This window comes from Bos grunniens, chromosome 8, assembly GCF_055505025.1.
Source record: "Bos grunniens cultivar Pamir isolate PY7600 chromosome 8, Bosgru_T2T1.0, whole genome shotgun sequence".
NCBI lineage: Eukaryota > Metazoa > Chordata > Mammalia > Artiodactyla > Bovidae > Bos > Bos grunniens.
This window is the reverse complement of record NC_141172.1, coordinates 51,809,152-51,822,852: the sequence shown is the minus strand read 5'-3', so window position 1 is coordinate 51,822,852 and position 13,701 is coordinate 51,809,152. Positions and strand designations below refer to the sequence as shown.

General features: G+C 37.0%; 1 protein-coding gene across 2 annotated transcripts in view; it reads right to left on the bottom strand.

Moving 5' to 3' along the window:
* VPS13A (vacuolar protein sorting 13 homolog A) overlaps positions 1–13,701 on the bottom strand; it is a 282,305-nt gene that overhangs the window by 253,323 nt on the left and 15,281 nt on the right. For both annotated transcript variants that reach the window (XM_086415617.1, XM_086415618.1), the window contains exon 2: positions 2,057–2,100. In XM_086415617.1, the coding sequence (XP_086271743.1) occupies positions 2,057–2,100 (44 nt within the window). The remainder of the gene's footprint in view (positions 1–2,056; positions 2,101–13,701) is intronic.

Sequence of the window (13,701 nt, the reverse complement as noted above, 5' to 3'; positions counted from 1 at the left end):
CAGGCAACAACAATTTTTAAAAAAAGATGAATTCGATTTCATCAAAATTTAACTTTTTACATAAAAAATGTTTGTATATAACACTGTTAACAGAAGCAAAAGACAACCCACAAAATGTGAGGAAGTATTTGCAAATCATATCTTCTGACAAAGGGAAATACCCAAAATATGTAAAGAACCAAAGTGCACCACCCCCCCAAAAAAAACCATGATTTTAAAAAATCAGCAATGCTTTTCAACAGACATTTCTATTTCTCCAAAGAACATATAAAAATGGTCAACAAGCACATGTAAAGATGCTCAACCTCACTAATCATTGGAGAAGCAGTAAGGAAAACCAGTAAGATTTACCACTTCATGCTCATTAGGATAGTTATTATCAAAAAAACAGAAAGTAAATGTTTTCAAGGATATGGAAAATTGGAATTCACGTACTGCTGGTGGGAATTCAGGTATACTTCATTTTACTGTGCTTTACTTTGTTGCACTTCCCAGGTACTGCTATTTTTTTTTTTTTGGTTTTGTCTTTTTTTTTTAATCAAATTGAAGGTTTGTGGCAATCCTTCATCGAGGAAATCTATCAGTGCCACTTTCCCAACAGCATTAGTTTTTAACTGATGTACGTACACTGGTTTTTTAGACTAGGTAGCACAGTGGTAAAGAATCTGCCTGCCAATGCAGGAGATGCAAGAGACGCGGGTTTGATCTTCAGGTTGGAAGATCCCCTGGAGTAGGAAATGGCAACCCATTCCAGTGTTCTTGCCTAGAAAATTCCATGGACAAAGAGCCTGGTGGGCTACAGTCTGTCAGGTTGCAAAGAGACACACATGACTGAGCAACTGAGCATATACACACAGAGTGTAAATATAATTTTTAAATACCCTGGGAAACCAAAACCTTCCGTGACTTGCTTTTTTGTGACCATATTCACTTGACTGTAGCGGACTGGAAACGAACCTACGAAATCTCCAAGGTGCGCCTACATAATGTGGCTCAACTGCTTTGGGAACAGTGTGGCGGCGGTTCAATGGCTCAGCCGTGCCCGACCCCTGTGACCCCATGGACTGGAGCCCAGCAGGCTCCTCCGTCCCTGAGCTTCCTGAACAATAGTACTGGAGTGTACTGCCATTTCCTTCTCCAGGGCAGTCTTCCCAACCCAGGAATCAAAACCGGGCCTCCTGCATTGCAGGTGAATTCTTTATGGACTGAGTTAGTGTGGGGGGTCCTAAAAAGGCTAAACGCACAATTACTAAATAATCCATCAATTTCACTCCTAAGTATTTACCCACAGGAATGAAAGCTAGGATTTGAACAGACATGAATACTAATATTCATAGCAGCATTATTCACAAGACACAGAGGCAAAAACAACCCAAGTGTACATCAACAGAAAAGTGACCAAAATGCAGTATATACATACAATACTATTCAGCCTTCATAAAAAGGAGTGATTTCCTGATACCTGCTACAACATGGATGAACCTCAAAGGAATTATGTTAAGTAAACTAGATAAAAAATGACAAACATAGCAGGAGTCCATTTATATGAGGTACTTGGAATAGGCAAATTAAGTGAAGCAGAAGTTAGCAGGGTGAGTGGAGAAAGGGAATGGGGAGTTATGTTATTTCTTACTGGTGACAAAGCCTTCCTTAGTGTAATAAAAATGTTCCAGAAATACATACTGATGATGGCTGCACAACAGTGTTAATTCTACTGTATTCTATGGCAAAAAATATATATATATGATTAAAATGGTACCAGGAAAAAAAAAAAAAACTGAAGATGACTGGAGAGGTAAGTTAAAAATCTAAAATGAAAGCATACGGGAAGAGACAAATTTTAGAAATATTTTTAGTGGGGGAAATTACAGTCAGGTTGTATTTCTATGGAGATTGAAAGTCCATTTTGCAAAATTCACAGTTTTTAAAAATTACTTTAAGAAGTTTTCTTAAACTTAAATAATTTAAGATGACAAATCAGGAAGATGTTCATGTAACCTAAATGTAACCTGTTCATGGAACCTAACATAAGAAAGTGCTTATTGTCAAAACATACCAGGGCATTTTCTTTAATTTCAAGATTCTTCAGGGCCACAGCTCCTAAAAGAAAAAAACAAAATGAATAAAAAACTAAAAGTGAAATATTCAAATAAACTTTAACAAGGTAGGTATACTTCATTCCTAAATGTCCTATCAAGGAAAACAGTTATCAAAATGTAAATAGAAACAGAATCCAACTATAATTGTTGGCTCCCCTTCATTCTTCAACTTAGTCTAAGATTCTACGTTTGAGCAAACATCATTTAAGTTCTGACCTATACAGCGTAGCTCAAGGATAATGGATATATTTTCATCAAAATTATACAAATAATATGAATCTACCAACATAGCATGATGTAAGAAATTACTGGAAAAAATGACTGCTTAAGTATATTTGCAATGAGCAACTGGAAAGATTTTTAATTCAACCATGTGAGATTAATAAGGATTTCTTATTAATTAGAGATACTGAGTGTTGTCCTATCTTGCTCTGTTTTAATTCTGCTACAGAAAATGAATGCCTTCACTTTTAGGCAGTAATTTGAATATGAGTAACTCGATCACAATAAACTGTGGAAAATTCTGAAAGAGATGGGACTACCAGACCACCTGGCCTGCCTCTTGAGAAACCTATATGCAGGTCAGGAAGCAACAGTTAGAACTGGACATGGAACAACAGACTGGTTCCATATAGGAAAAGGAGTATGTCAAGGCTGTATATTGTCACCCTGCTTATTTAACTTCTATGCAGAGTACATCATGAGAAACGCTAGGCTGGAAGAAGCACAAGCTGGAATCAAGATTGCCAGGAGAAATATTAATAACCTCAGATATGCAGATGACACCACCCTTATAGCAGAAAGTGAAGAGGAACTAAAAAGCCTCTCGATGAATGTGAAAAAGTTGGCTTAAAGCTCAACACTGAGAAAACTAAGATCATGGCATCTAGTCCCATCACTTCATGGGAAATAGATGGGGAAACAGTGGAAACAGTGTCAGACTTTATTTTTTGGGGCTCCAAAATCACTGCAAATGATGACTGCAGCCATGAAATTAAAAGACACTTACTCCTTGGAAGGAAAGTTATGACCAACCTAGAAAGCATATTAAAAAGCAGAGACATTACTTTGCCAACAAAGGTCCGCCTAGTCAAGGCTATGGTTTTTCCAGTAGTCATGTATGGACGTGAGAGTTGAACTGTGAAGAAAGCTGAGCGCCGAAGAACTGATGCTTTTAACTGTGGTGTTGGAGAAGACTCTTGAGAGTCCCTTGGACTGCAAGGAGATCCAACCAGTCCATCCTAAAGGAGATCAGTCCTGGATGTTCACTGGAAGGACTGATACTGAAGCTGAAACTCCAATACTTTGGCCACCTCATGCGAAGAGTTGACTCATTGGAAAAGACCCTGATGCTGGGAGGGATTGGGGGCGGGAGGAGAAGGGGACGACAGAGGATGAGATGGCTAGATGGCATCACTGTCTCGATGGACATGAGTTTGGGTGAACTCCGGGAATTGGTGATGGACACGGAGGCCTGGCATGCTGCCGTTCATGGGATCGCAAAGAGTTGGACACGACTGAGCGAAAGAACTGAACTGAACTGTTATCTAGATGTTCACATGATATACGGGGAAAACACCAAGAAGTAACATCAGTGAACATCTAATAGAAGTGACTTGTACAATTAGAAACAAACATTAATATATTGGGGTACTGACCAATATATATTGGGTGAATGACACAGGTATATAGAGTATCATTTACTGTTTTTTCTTTTTTTTTTTAATTATACATTTTTTATTGTGGTATAATACAAACAACAAAATTAACCATCAGCTGTTTTAAAGCATCTGGTTCAGTGGTATGAAATACATTCACATTTTTGTGTGGCCATCACCACTATCCATCCTCATAACTCTTTTTATCTTGTAAAACTGAAACGTTATAAACAATAACTTCCCATTTCTCCTCTAACCCCAGCTCCTGGAAAGCACCATTATATAATGTTCAACAGTATAGCTTAAACTTTCCATTTATGGCTAATTCTTTGAACTGGCAGCTTTGAATTTTTTTTAAATCAATATACTACACAGACATAAGATGAATTAGTACAACCGGAAAAAGTATTATACTGTAAAATGTTATTTTACATTAAAATGTATCTTCTCTAAATAAATAGCTTTAAGTCTATAACGTTATATATCTCTATATACTGGTTAAAAATTAAACTTGATAGAAAAAATATTTCTATCAAATATATTTTAACAAATTTTAAAAGGGCTTCCAGTGCAACAAAATGAAAACTACATGATACTGAAGAAAAATTAAGAGGTAACAACATTTAATTTGTCCAAAGTTAATATCCACATATAAAACTAAATTTAGATATTAGCAGTACCATTTAAAGTACAAGTGATTTTAGATTTGGGGTTTTTCTGATTACGACAAGTTTTGCACAGCAATCTATGCAACTGTTTAAAGTTGCCGATCTCAAATGAATTTTTTAAAAACATGTATTTGCACTCTCCTCCCTTCACTATGACTATTTTTGATACTAAATTTTGTATCTAATTATTTTTTGTATCCCTTCACAATGACTATTTTTCATACTATGTTTTGTATCTAATTATTTTGTGTATCCGCCGTCTATGGGGTTGCACAGAGTCCGACACGACCGAAGTGACTTAGCAGTAGCAGTAACAGCTTATTTTGGGCTTCCCTGGTGGCTCAGTGGTAAAGGCTGCCTGTCAATGCAGGAGACACAGGTTTGGTTCCTGGGGAAGATCCCCTGGAGAAGGAAATGGCAATCCACTCCAGTATTCTTGCCTGGGAAATCCCACAGAGAGAGGAGCTTGGTGGGCTATAGTCCATGGGGTCACAAAAGAGTTGGACAAAACTGATTGATGAAACAACAACAGCTTATTGTGGGTGTCGATAACTTTTCTACTTTCATCTTTAAACCTCCCTACTAGTTTTGTGTGTGTGGATGACTTCCTACCTTTACTGTCTGTTTGCCTTTACCAGTGACCTTTTTGTTTAATAATATTCTTATTTTCAATTACGGTCTTCTTTTTTCACCTAAAGAAGGTTCCTTTAACAACTGTTGTAAAGCTGATTTGGCAGTGCTGAACTCTTTCAGCTTTTGCTTGATTGTAAACTTTTGATCTCTCCATTAAATCTCAAGGAGAGCCTTGCTGGGTACAGTATTCTTGAAGGTAGATTTTATCATTTAATCACCTTGAATATATTGTGCCATTCTCTTCTAGCCTGCAGAGTTTCTCCTAAAAATCAGCGGATAACCTTATAGAGATTCCCTTGTATGTTATATGCGTTTTTTTTCCCTTGTTGCTTTTAGTATTTTCTCATTGTCTTTAATTTTTGTCAATTTGACTAATGTATGTCTCTGTGAGTTCCTCCTTGGGTTTATCATGCATGGGACTCTGCACTTCCTTGACTTAAAAGTATTTCCTTTCTCATGTAGGGATGTTTGGGCTTTTATGTTTTGCATAGACTGCTATACACAAAAACATCACTGTGACCACAAACCAAAATCTATAATAGATATACACAAGGAATCCCAAACATAACACAAAAGATATTCGTCAAATCACAGGAGAACAAAGGTGGCGGGGGGCGGGGGAGAAAGGGAGAAAACCTACAACAACAAATACAAAACTGCTAACAAAATGACAGTAAGAACATACGAATCAATAATTAAGTTAAATATAAGTGGACTAAACACTCCAACTGAAAGACACAGAGTGGCTGAATGGATACACAAACAAGACCCACTACACAAGACTCACTTCAGATCTAGAGACACACACACTGAGAGAGAATGAAAAAAGGTATTTCATGTAAACAGAAATCAAAAGAAAGCCTAACTAGGAATATTTATATCACATGAAATACTTTAAAGATTGCTACAAACTAGTACAACCACTATGGAGAACAGTGTGGAGATTCCTTAAAAAACTGGAAATAGAACTCCCATATGACCCAGCAATCCCACTGCTGGGCATACACACCGAGGAAACCAGAAGTGAAAGAGACATGTGTACCCCAATGTTCATCGCAGCACTGTTTATAATAGCCAGGACATGGAAGCAACCTAGATGTCCATCAGCAAACAAATGGATAAGAAAGCTGTGGTACATATACACAATGGAATATTACTCAGCCATTAAAAAGAATGCATTTGAAGCAGTTCTAATGAGGTAGATGAAATTGGAGCCTATAATACAGAGTGAAGTAAGTCAGAAAGAAAAACAACAACATAGTATATTAACGCATATATATGGAATTTAGAAAGATGGTAATGATGACCCTATATGTGAGACAGCAAAAGAGACACAGATGTAAAGAACAGACTTTTGGACTCTGTGGGAGAAGGCGAGGGTGGGATGATTTGAGATAGCATTTAAACATATATATTATTATCATATGTGAAATAGATCGCCAGTCCAGGTTCAATGCATAAGACAGGGTGCTCAGGGCTAGTGCACTGGGATGACCCTGGGGGATGTGATGGGGAGGGAGGTGGGAGGGGGTTCAGGATGGGGAACACATGTACACCCATGGCCGATTCATGTGAATGTATGGCAAAAACCACCACAATAGTATAAAGTAATTAGCCTCCAATTAAAATAAATTTTTAAAAAAGATTGCTACAAAAAATAGAAAAGAACATTACATACTGATCAAAGGATCAAACCAAGAAGATAAAACAACTGTAAATATATGTGTACCCAAGAGAAGAGCAACTAAATATATAAGGCAAATCTTAAAAGATGAAAAAGGAGACATCAACAGTAACACAATAATAGTTGGGATTTTAACAACCTTATGTACATCAATGGACAGATCATCCAGACAGAAAATCAAACTGGAAACCCTGGACTTAAAGGACAGACTATACCACATCTACTTAACTGATATATAGACAGAATTCAATCAAAAAGCGGCAGGATACACATTCTTTTTAAATGCACATAGAACATTCTCCAGAATAGATCACATGTTGGACCACAAAGCAGGCCTCAGTAAATTTAAGAAAACTGAAATCGTATCAAGCATCTCTTCCAACCACAAAGCTATAAGGTGAGAAACTCACTAAAAACAACTGCAAAAAACACAAATACATGGGTTAATCAATATGTTACTAAACAATCAATGGATCACTGAATAAATAAAAGAGGAAATTTTATTTTTTTTATTTTTAAACTTCATATAATTGTATTAGTTTTGCCAAATATCAAAATGAATCCGCCACAGGTATACATGTGTTCCCCATCCTGAACCCTCCTCCCTCCTCCCTCCCCATACCATCCCTCTGGGTCGTCCCAGTGCACTAGCCCCAGGCATCCAGTATCGTGCATCGAACCTGGACTGGCATCTCGTTTCTTACATGATATTTTACGTGTTTCAATGTCATTCTCCCAAATCTTCCCACCCTCTCCCTCTCCCACAGAGTCCATAAGACTGTTCTATACATCAGTGTCTCTTTTGCTGTCTCGTACACTGGGTTATTGTTACCATCTTTCTAAATTCCATATATATGCGTTAGTATACTGTATTGATGTTTTTCCTTCTGGCTTACTTCACTCTGTATAATAGGCTCCAGTTTCATCCACCTCATTAGAACTGATTCAAATGTATTCTTTTTAATGGCTGAGTAATACTCCATTGTGTATATGTACCACAGCTTTCTTATCCATTCATCTGCTGATGGACATCTAGGTTGCTTTCATGTCCTGGCTATTATAAACAGTGCTGCGATGAACATTGGGGTACACGTGTCTCTTTCCCTTCTGGTTTCCTCAGTGTGTATGCCCAGCAGTGGGATTGCTGGATCATAAGGCAGTTCTATTTTCAGTTTTTTAAGGAATCTCCACACTGTTCTCCATAGTGGCTGTACTAGTTTGCATTCCCACCAACAGTGTAAGAGGGTTCCCTTTTCTCCACACCCTCTCCAGCATTTATTATTTGTAGACTTTTGGATCGCAGCCATTCTGACTGGTGTGAGATGGTACCTCATAGTGGTTTTGATTTGCATTTCTCTGATAATGAGTGATGTTGAGCATCTTTTCATGTGTTTGTTAGCCATCTGTATGTCTTCTTTGGAGAGATGTCTATTTAGTTCTTTGGCCCATTTTTTGATTGGGTCATTTATTTTTCTGGAGTTAGGAAAAAAGGAAATTTTAAATATACCTAGAGACAAATGAAAAAACAACAATCCAAAACCTATGGGAAGCAGCAAAAGCAGTCATGAGGGAAGTTTATAGCAATACAAGCTTACCTCAGGAAACAGGAAAAATCTCAATTAAAAAAACCTAACTTTATACCTAAAGCAACTGAGATAAAGAACAAACAAAACTCAAAGTTAGCAGAAGGAAAGAAATCATAAACATCAGAGCAGAAATAAGTGAAATAGAGACCAAGAAAATAGAAAAGAAAAAGTAAACTAAAAGCTGCTACTTTGAAAACACACAAAGTCTCCAAGACTGAACCAGGAAGCAAAAGAAAGCATGAGCAGGCCAATGACAAGTACTATAATTTAACCTGTGATTAAAAACTCCCAATAAACAAAAACTCCAGGACCTGATGGTTTCACAGGCAAATTCTACCAAACACTTAAGAGTTAACACCTATTCTTCTAAAACTACTCCATAAATTTCAGAGGAAGAACACTTCCAAACCCATTCCATGAAGACACCATCATCTTGATACCAAAACCAAAAATACCACAAAAAAGAAAACAAAATAACAGGCTGGTATCACTAATGACCACATATGCTACAATCCTCAATAAAATACTAGTAAACTGACTAAAACAATACATTAAGAGGCTTATACACCATGATCAAGTGGAATTTATCCCAGGGATGCAGGGAATTTTCAATCTCCACACAACAATCAGTGTGATGCAGCACATTAGTAAACTGAAGAATAAAACCCTTATGACTCTCTCAACAGATGCAGAAACAGCTTTTGATAAATTTAACATGTATAAGAAAGATGCTCCAGATAATCTCAACATAACAAAGACCATATATGACAAACCCACAGCTACTATTATACTCAATGCTGAAAAGCTGAAAGCATTTCCTCTAAGATCAAGAACAAGACAAGTATGTCCACTCTTGCCACATTTATTCAATATAGATTTGGAAGTCCTAGCCAGAGCAGGGAAGAAAAAGAAATAAAATGAATCCAAACTGGGAAGGAAAAAGTAAAATTGTCACTGCAGATGACATGGTACTCTACCCAGAAAATCCTTAAGATGCACCAGAAAACTACTGGAGTTCATCAATGAATTCTGTAAATTGTAGAATACAAAATTAACATAGAGAAGTCTGTTGCATTTCTATACACTATAAAAAAAAACAACCAATATATTACTGCATCAAAAAGAATAATGTATCTAGGAATAAATCTAACCAAAGAGGTACAAGACCTGTATTCAGGAAAAAAACAAAAAATAATCATACTACCCAATGCAAAGATAGACTCAGTGTAACCCCTATCAAAATACCAATGGTATTTTTCACAGAACAAGAACAAATAATTTTGCATGGAAACACAGAAGACCCTGAATAGCCCAAACAATCTTGAAAAAGAACAGAGCTGGAGCAATCACCCTCTCTGACTTCAGACTATACTACAAAGCTATCATTATCAAACTCCAGGAGATAGTTAGCAAACTCTGGGAGACACTGAAGGACAGGGAAGCCTGGCATGCTGCAGTCCATTGGGTCGCAAAGAGTTGGACATGACCAAACAACTAAACAACAAAAAAATCATCATCCAAACAGTATAGTACTGGCACAAAAACAGACACATTGATCAATGTAAGAGCAGAGTCCAGAAATACATGCCCATATTTACAGTCAATTAGTCTACAAGAATATACAATGGAGAAAACAGTCTCTTCAGTAAGTGGTGCTGAGAAAACTGGACAGCCACATGTAAAAGAATAAAATTAAAACATTTTATAACACCATATACAAAAATAAATTCAACCTGGATTAAAGACCTAATTGCAGCAGTATTTTTTTGGATCCATCTTCTAGAGCAAAGAAAAAGGCAGAAAACGTGTATTTAAGCTTAAAGCTTTTGTACAGCAAAGAAAATTATCGACAAAACAAAAAGACAAACCTACTGAATAGGAGAAAATATTTCCAAATGATAAGACCAATAAGGAGACAATACCCAATATATATTAACAGCTCATAGACCTAGCAATCCCAATACTGGGCATATATCACAAGGAAACCAGAACTGAAAGAGACGCATGTACAGCAATGTTCACTGCAGCACTATTTACAATAGCTAGGACACGGAGAAGGCAATGGCGACCCACTCCAGTATTCTTGCCTGGAAAATCCCATGGATGGAGGAGCCTGGTAGGCTGCAGTCCATGGGGTCACTAAGAGTCGGACACGACTGAGCGACTTCCCTTTCACTTTTCACTTTCGTGCATTGGAGAAGGAAGTAGCAACCCACTCCAGTGTTCTTGCCTGGAGAATCCCAGGGACAGGGGAGCCTGGTGGGCAACCATCTATGGGGTCGCACAGAGTCGGACACGACTGAAGCGACTTAGCAGCAGCAGCAGGACATGGAAGCAACCTAGATGTCCATCAACAGATGAATGTATGAGGAAGTTGTGGTACATATACACGATGGAATATTACTCAGCTAGTAAAAGGAACTCATTTGAGTCAATTCTAATAAGATGGATGAACCTAGAACCTATTATACAGAAGTGAAGTAAGTCAGAAAAAGACAAATACTGTATATTAACGCATATATACAGAACTTAGATGGTACTGACAATACTACATGCAGGCAAGCAAAGGAGACACAGACATAAAGAACATACTTTTGGACTCAGTGGGAGAAGGAGAGGGTTGGAAGACTTGAGAGAACAGCACTGAAACATGTACATTACCATATGTAAAACAGATGACCAGTGTGAGCTCAGAGACCAATGCATGAAGCACCACCCAATTGGTGCTCTGGGACAACATAAAGGGATGGGGTGGGGAAGGAGCTGGGAGGGGGGTTTAGAATGGGGGGACACTTGTATACCCGTGGCTGATTCATGTTGATGTATGGCAAAAACCATTACAATAGTGTAATTCTCCTCCAACTAAAATAAATTAATTTTTTTTAAAAAAATAGCTGATACAACTCAATATCAAACCCCCCCACTGAGAAATTAAATTCCCTGGGGGTCCAGTGGTTGAGACTCCATGTTTCCACTGTATGGAGGGGACCCAGGCTTGACCCCTGGTCAGGGGACTAAGACCCCACATACCACATAGAGTGGCAAAAAAAAAAAAAAAACCAAGACTGAAAAATGAGCAAAGGAACTGAATAGGCATTTTCCCAAAGAAGACATGAAGATGGGCAACAGGCATAGGAAAACACACCCAAGATCATTAATCATCAGGGAAATGCAAATCAAAACCACAATAAGATACCACCTCACACCTGTCAGAATGGTTGTCATCAAAAAGAAGACAAGTAACTAATGTTGCTAAGGATGTGGAGGAGAGAGAACCCTGGTACACAGTTGGTGAGAATGTAAAGTGATGCAGCCACTGTGGAAGACACTGTGGAAGTTTCTCAAAATCTAAAAATATAACTACCAGATGACTCAGCAATTCCACTCCTGGGTATATATTCAGAAAAAAAAAAACACTAATTGGAAAATATACATGCACCCCAATGCTCATAGATTGGCATTGGGGTGCATGTATAATGCCCCAGATTATTTACAAGTGCCAAGAAATGGAAGGAACCCAAGTGTCCATCAACAGATGAGTGGATAAAGAAAATGTAATACACACATAAAATGGAATAATAGCCATAAGAAAGAATAAAATATTGCCATTTGCAGCAACACAGACAGACTTGGAAGGCATTATGCTAAGTGAAATAAATCAGAGAAAGTATATTACTTACATGTGGAGTCTAAAAAAATGCAACTAGTGAATAAAACAAATAAGAAGCAAACTCACAAATATACAGAACAACCTAGTGGTTACCAGTGGGGAGAGGGAAGGAGGGAGGAACAATACAGAGATGAAGGGGGAAAAGGTTATTATGCGATTATATGAAATCATATATGTGAAACTTTTGAAAATTGTAAAGCACTAACAGACTTAAAGACTCTTTCCTTCAATGAAAAAATAAATTAGAAATAAAAATAAAATGTGACTATGTGATAATTTCTATTTTGTCCTGTCCATAAATTTACAATACTGAACAAGTTTGAAAATGTACATTTTAAATAAAGTTTAAGTCATTTCACATACTTTTTTAAAAATCAGCAAGCTTAAAGATATGTAAATATTAATAACATAGCTTCCAAATAAACTTCCATAATAAAATAATAAAAACTTCTGAACTGAAATGTAAAGAGAAAGATAAAATTAAAATGATAAAACAATGTCCAAGAACCGTAGGACAATTCTAAAAGCTGTAACCTAGGCATAATAGGAATACCAGAAGGCAAATAAGGAGAGAGGAGCAAATGTATACATTTGGAGCAATAATGGCTAAGAAATTTCTGAAATTAATTATAAAGTCACCAAACCACAGAGCCAGGAAGCTCCAAAAATACCAGGCAGGAAAATAATAAAAAGTTTACCCTTAGGCATATCATAGTCAAACTGCAGAAAACGGTGACTAAAAAATCTTGAATATGATTCAGAAAATCCATTTCATATATATTCAAAGGCAAAGAAAATGGGGTACCAGAAAGATTCCTGCATTCCCATGTTTACTGCACATTATTGACAATAGCCAAAATATGGAAACCAGTTAGTGTCATCAAGATGAATAGATAAAGATGTGGTTTATATATAAAGGGAATATTAAGCCATGAAAAAGAAAGCCTGTCATTTGGAACAACATAGATGGACCCCCTTTAAGGGGTTTATGGTGACATAAGACAGATGAGGAAAGATAAACACTGTATGATATAATTTATTTAAAGAATCTAAAAGAGTCAAACTTAAAGAAACAGTAAAACAGTGGTGACCAGGGATTAGAAAGTGGCAGAATTGGGGAAATGTTAAAAAACACAAACTAGCAACTAGGAGATAATTTAAGTTCTGGAGATCTAATGCAGAGCAGAGTGACTACAGTCAAAAATACTGTATTATATACTTCAACACTGTTGAGAGACTAAATCTTAAGCATTCCGACCACACACACACACAAATGATGTGTATGTGATATGATGGAGGTGTTAGCTAAAGCTATGGTGGTAATCACACTGCAATACACAAAGTATCAAGCCAACACGTTGTACACCTGAAACTTACACAACGTTGTATATAAATTCCACCAACTGTAAGTCTTGAAAGAAAGTAGAAAACACACACACACTCCAATAGAGGTATAAGAATAACTGGATTGAAAACTCACTAGAGAAAATCCAAAGCAATCTTCAACAGGCAAAAAAAAAAAAATTAGAAAACCTGAAGACAGGTCATTTGAAAATACTAGGAACAAAAAAGAAAACAATGAAGAAAAGGGAAGAGAGGCTAAGGAACTTATGGTACATCATTAAGTGGGTCAATACGTACACAATGGGAGCCCAGGAGAAGAGATACAGCACATTAATCATGGACTCCACGAGGAAGAAAGA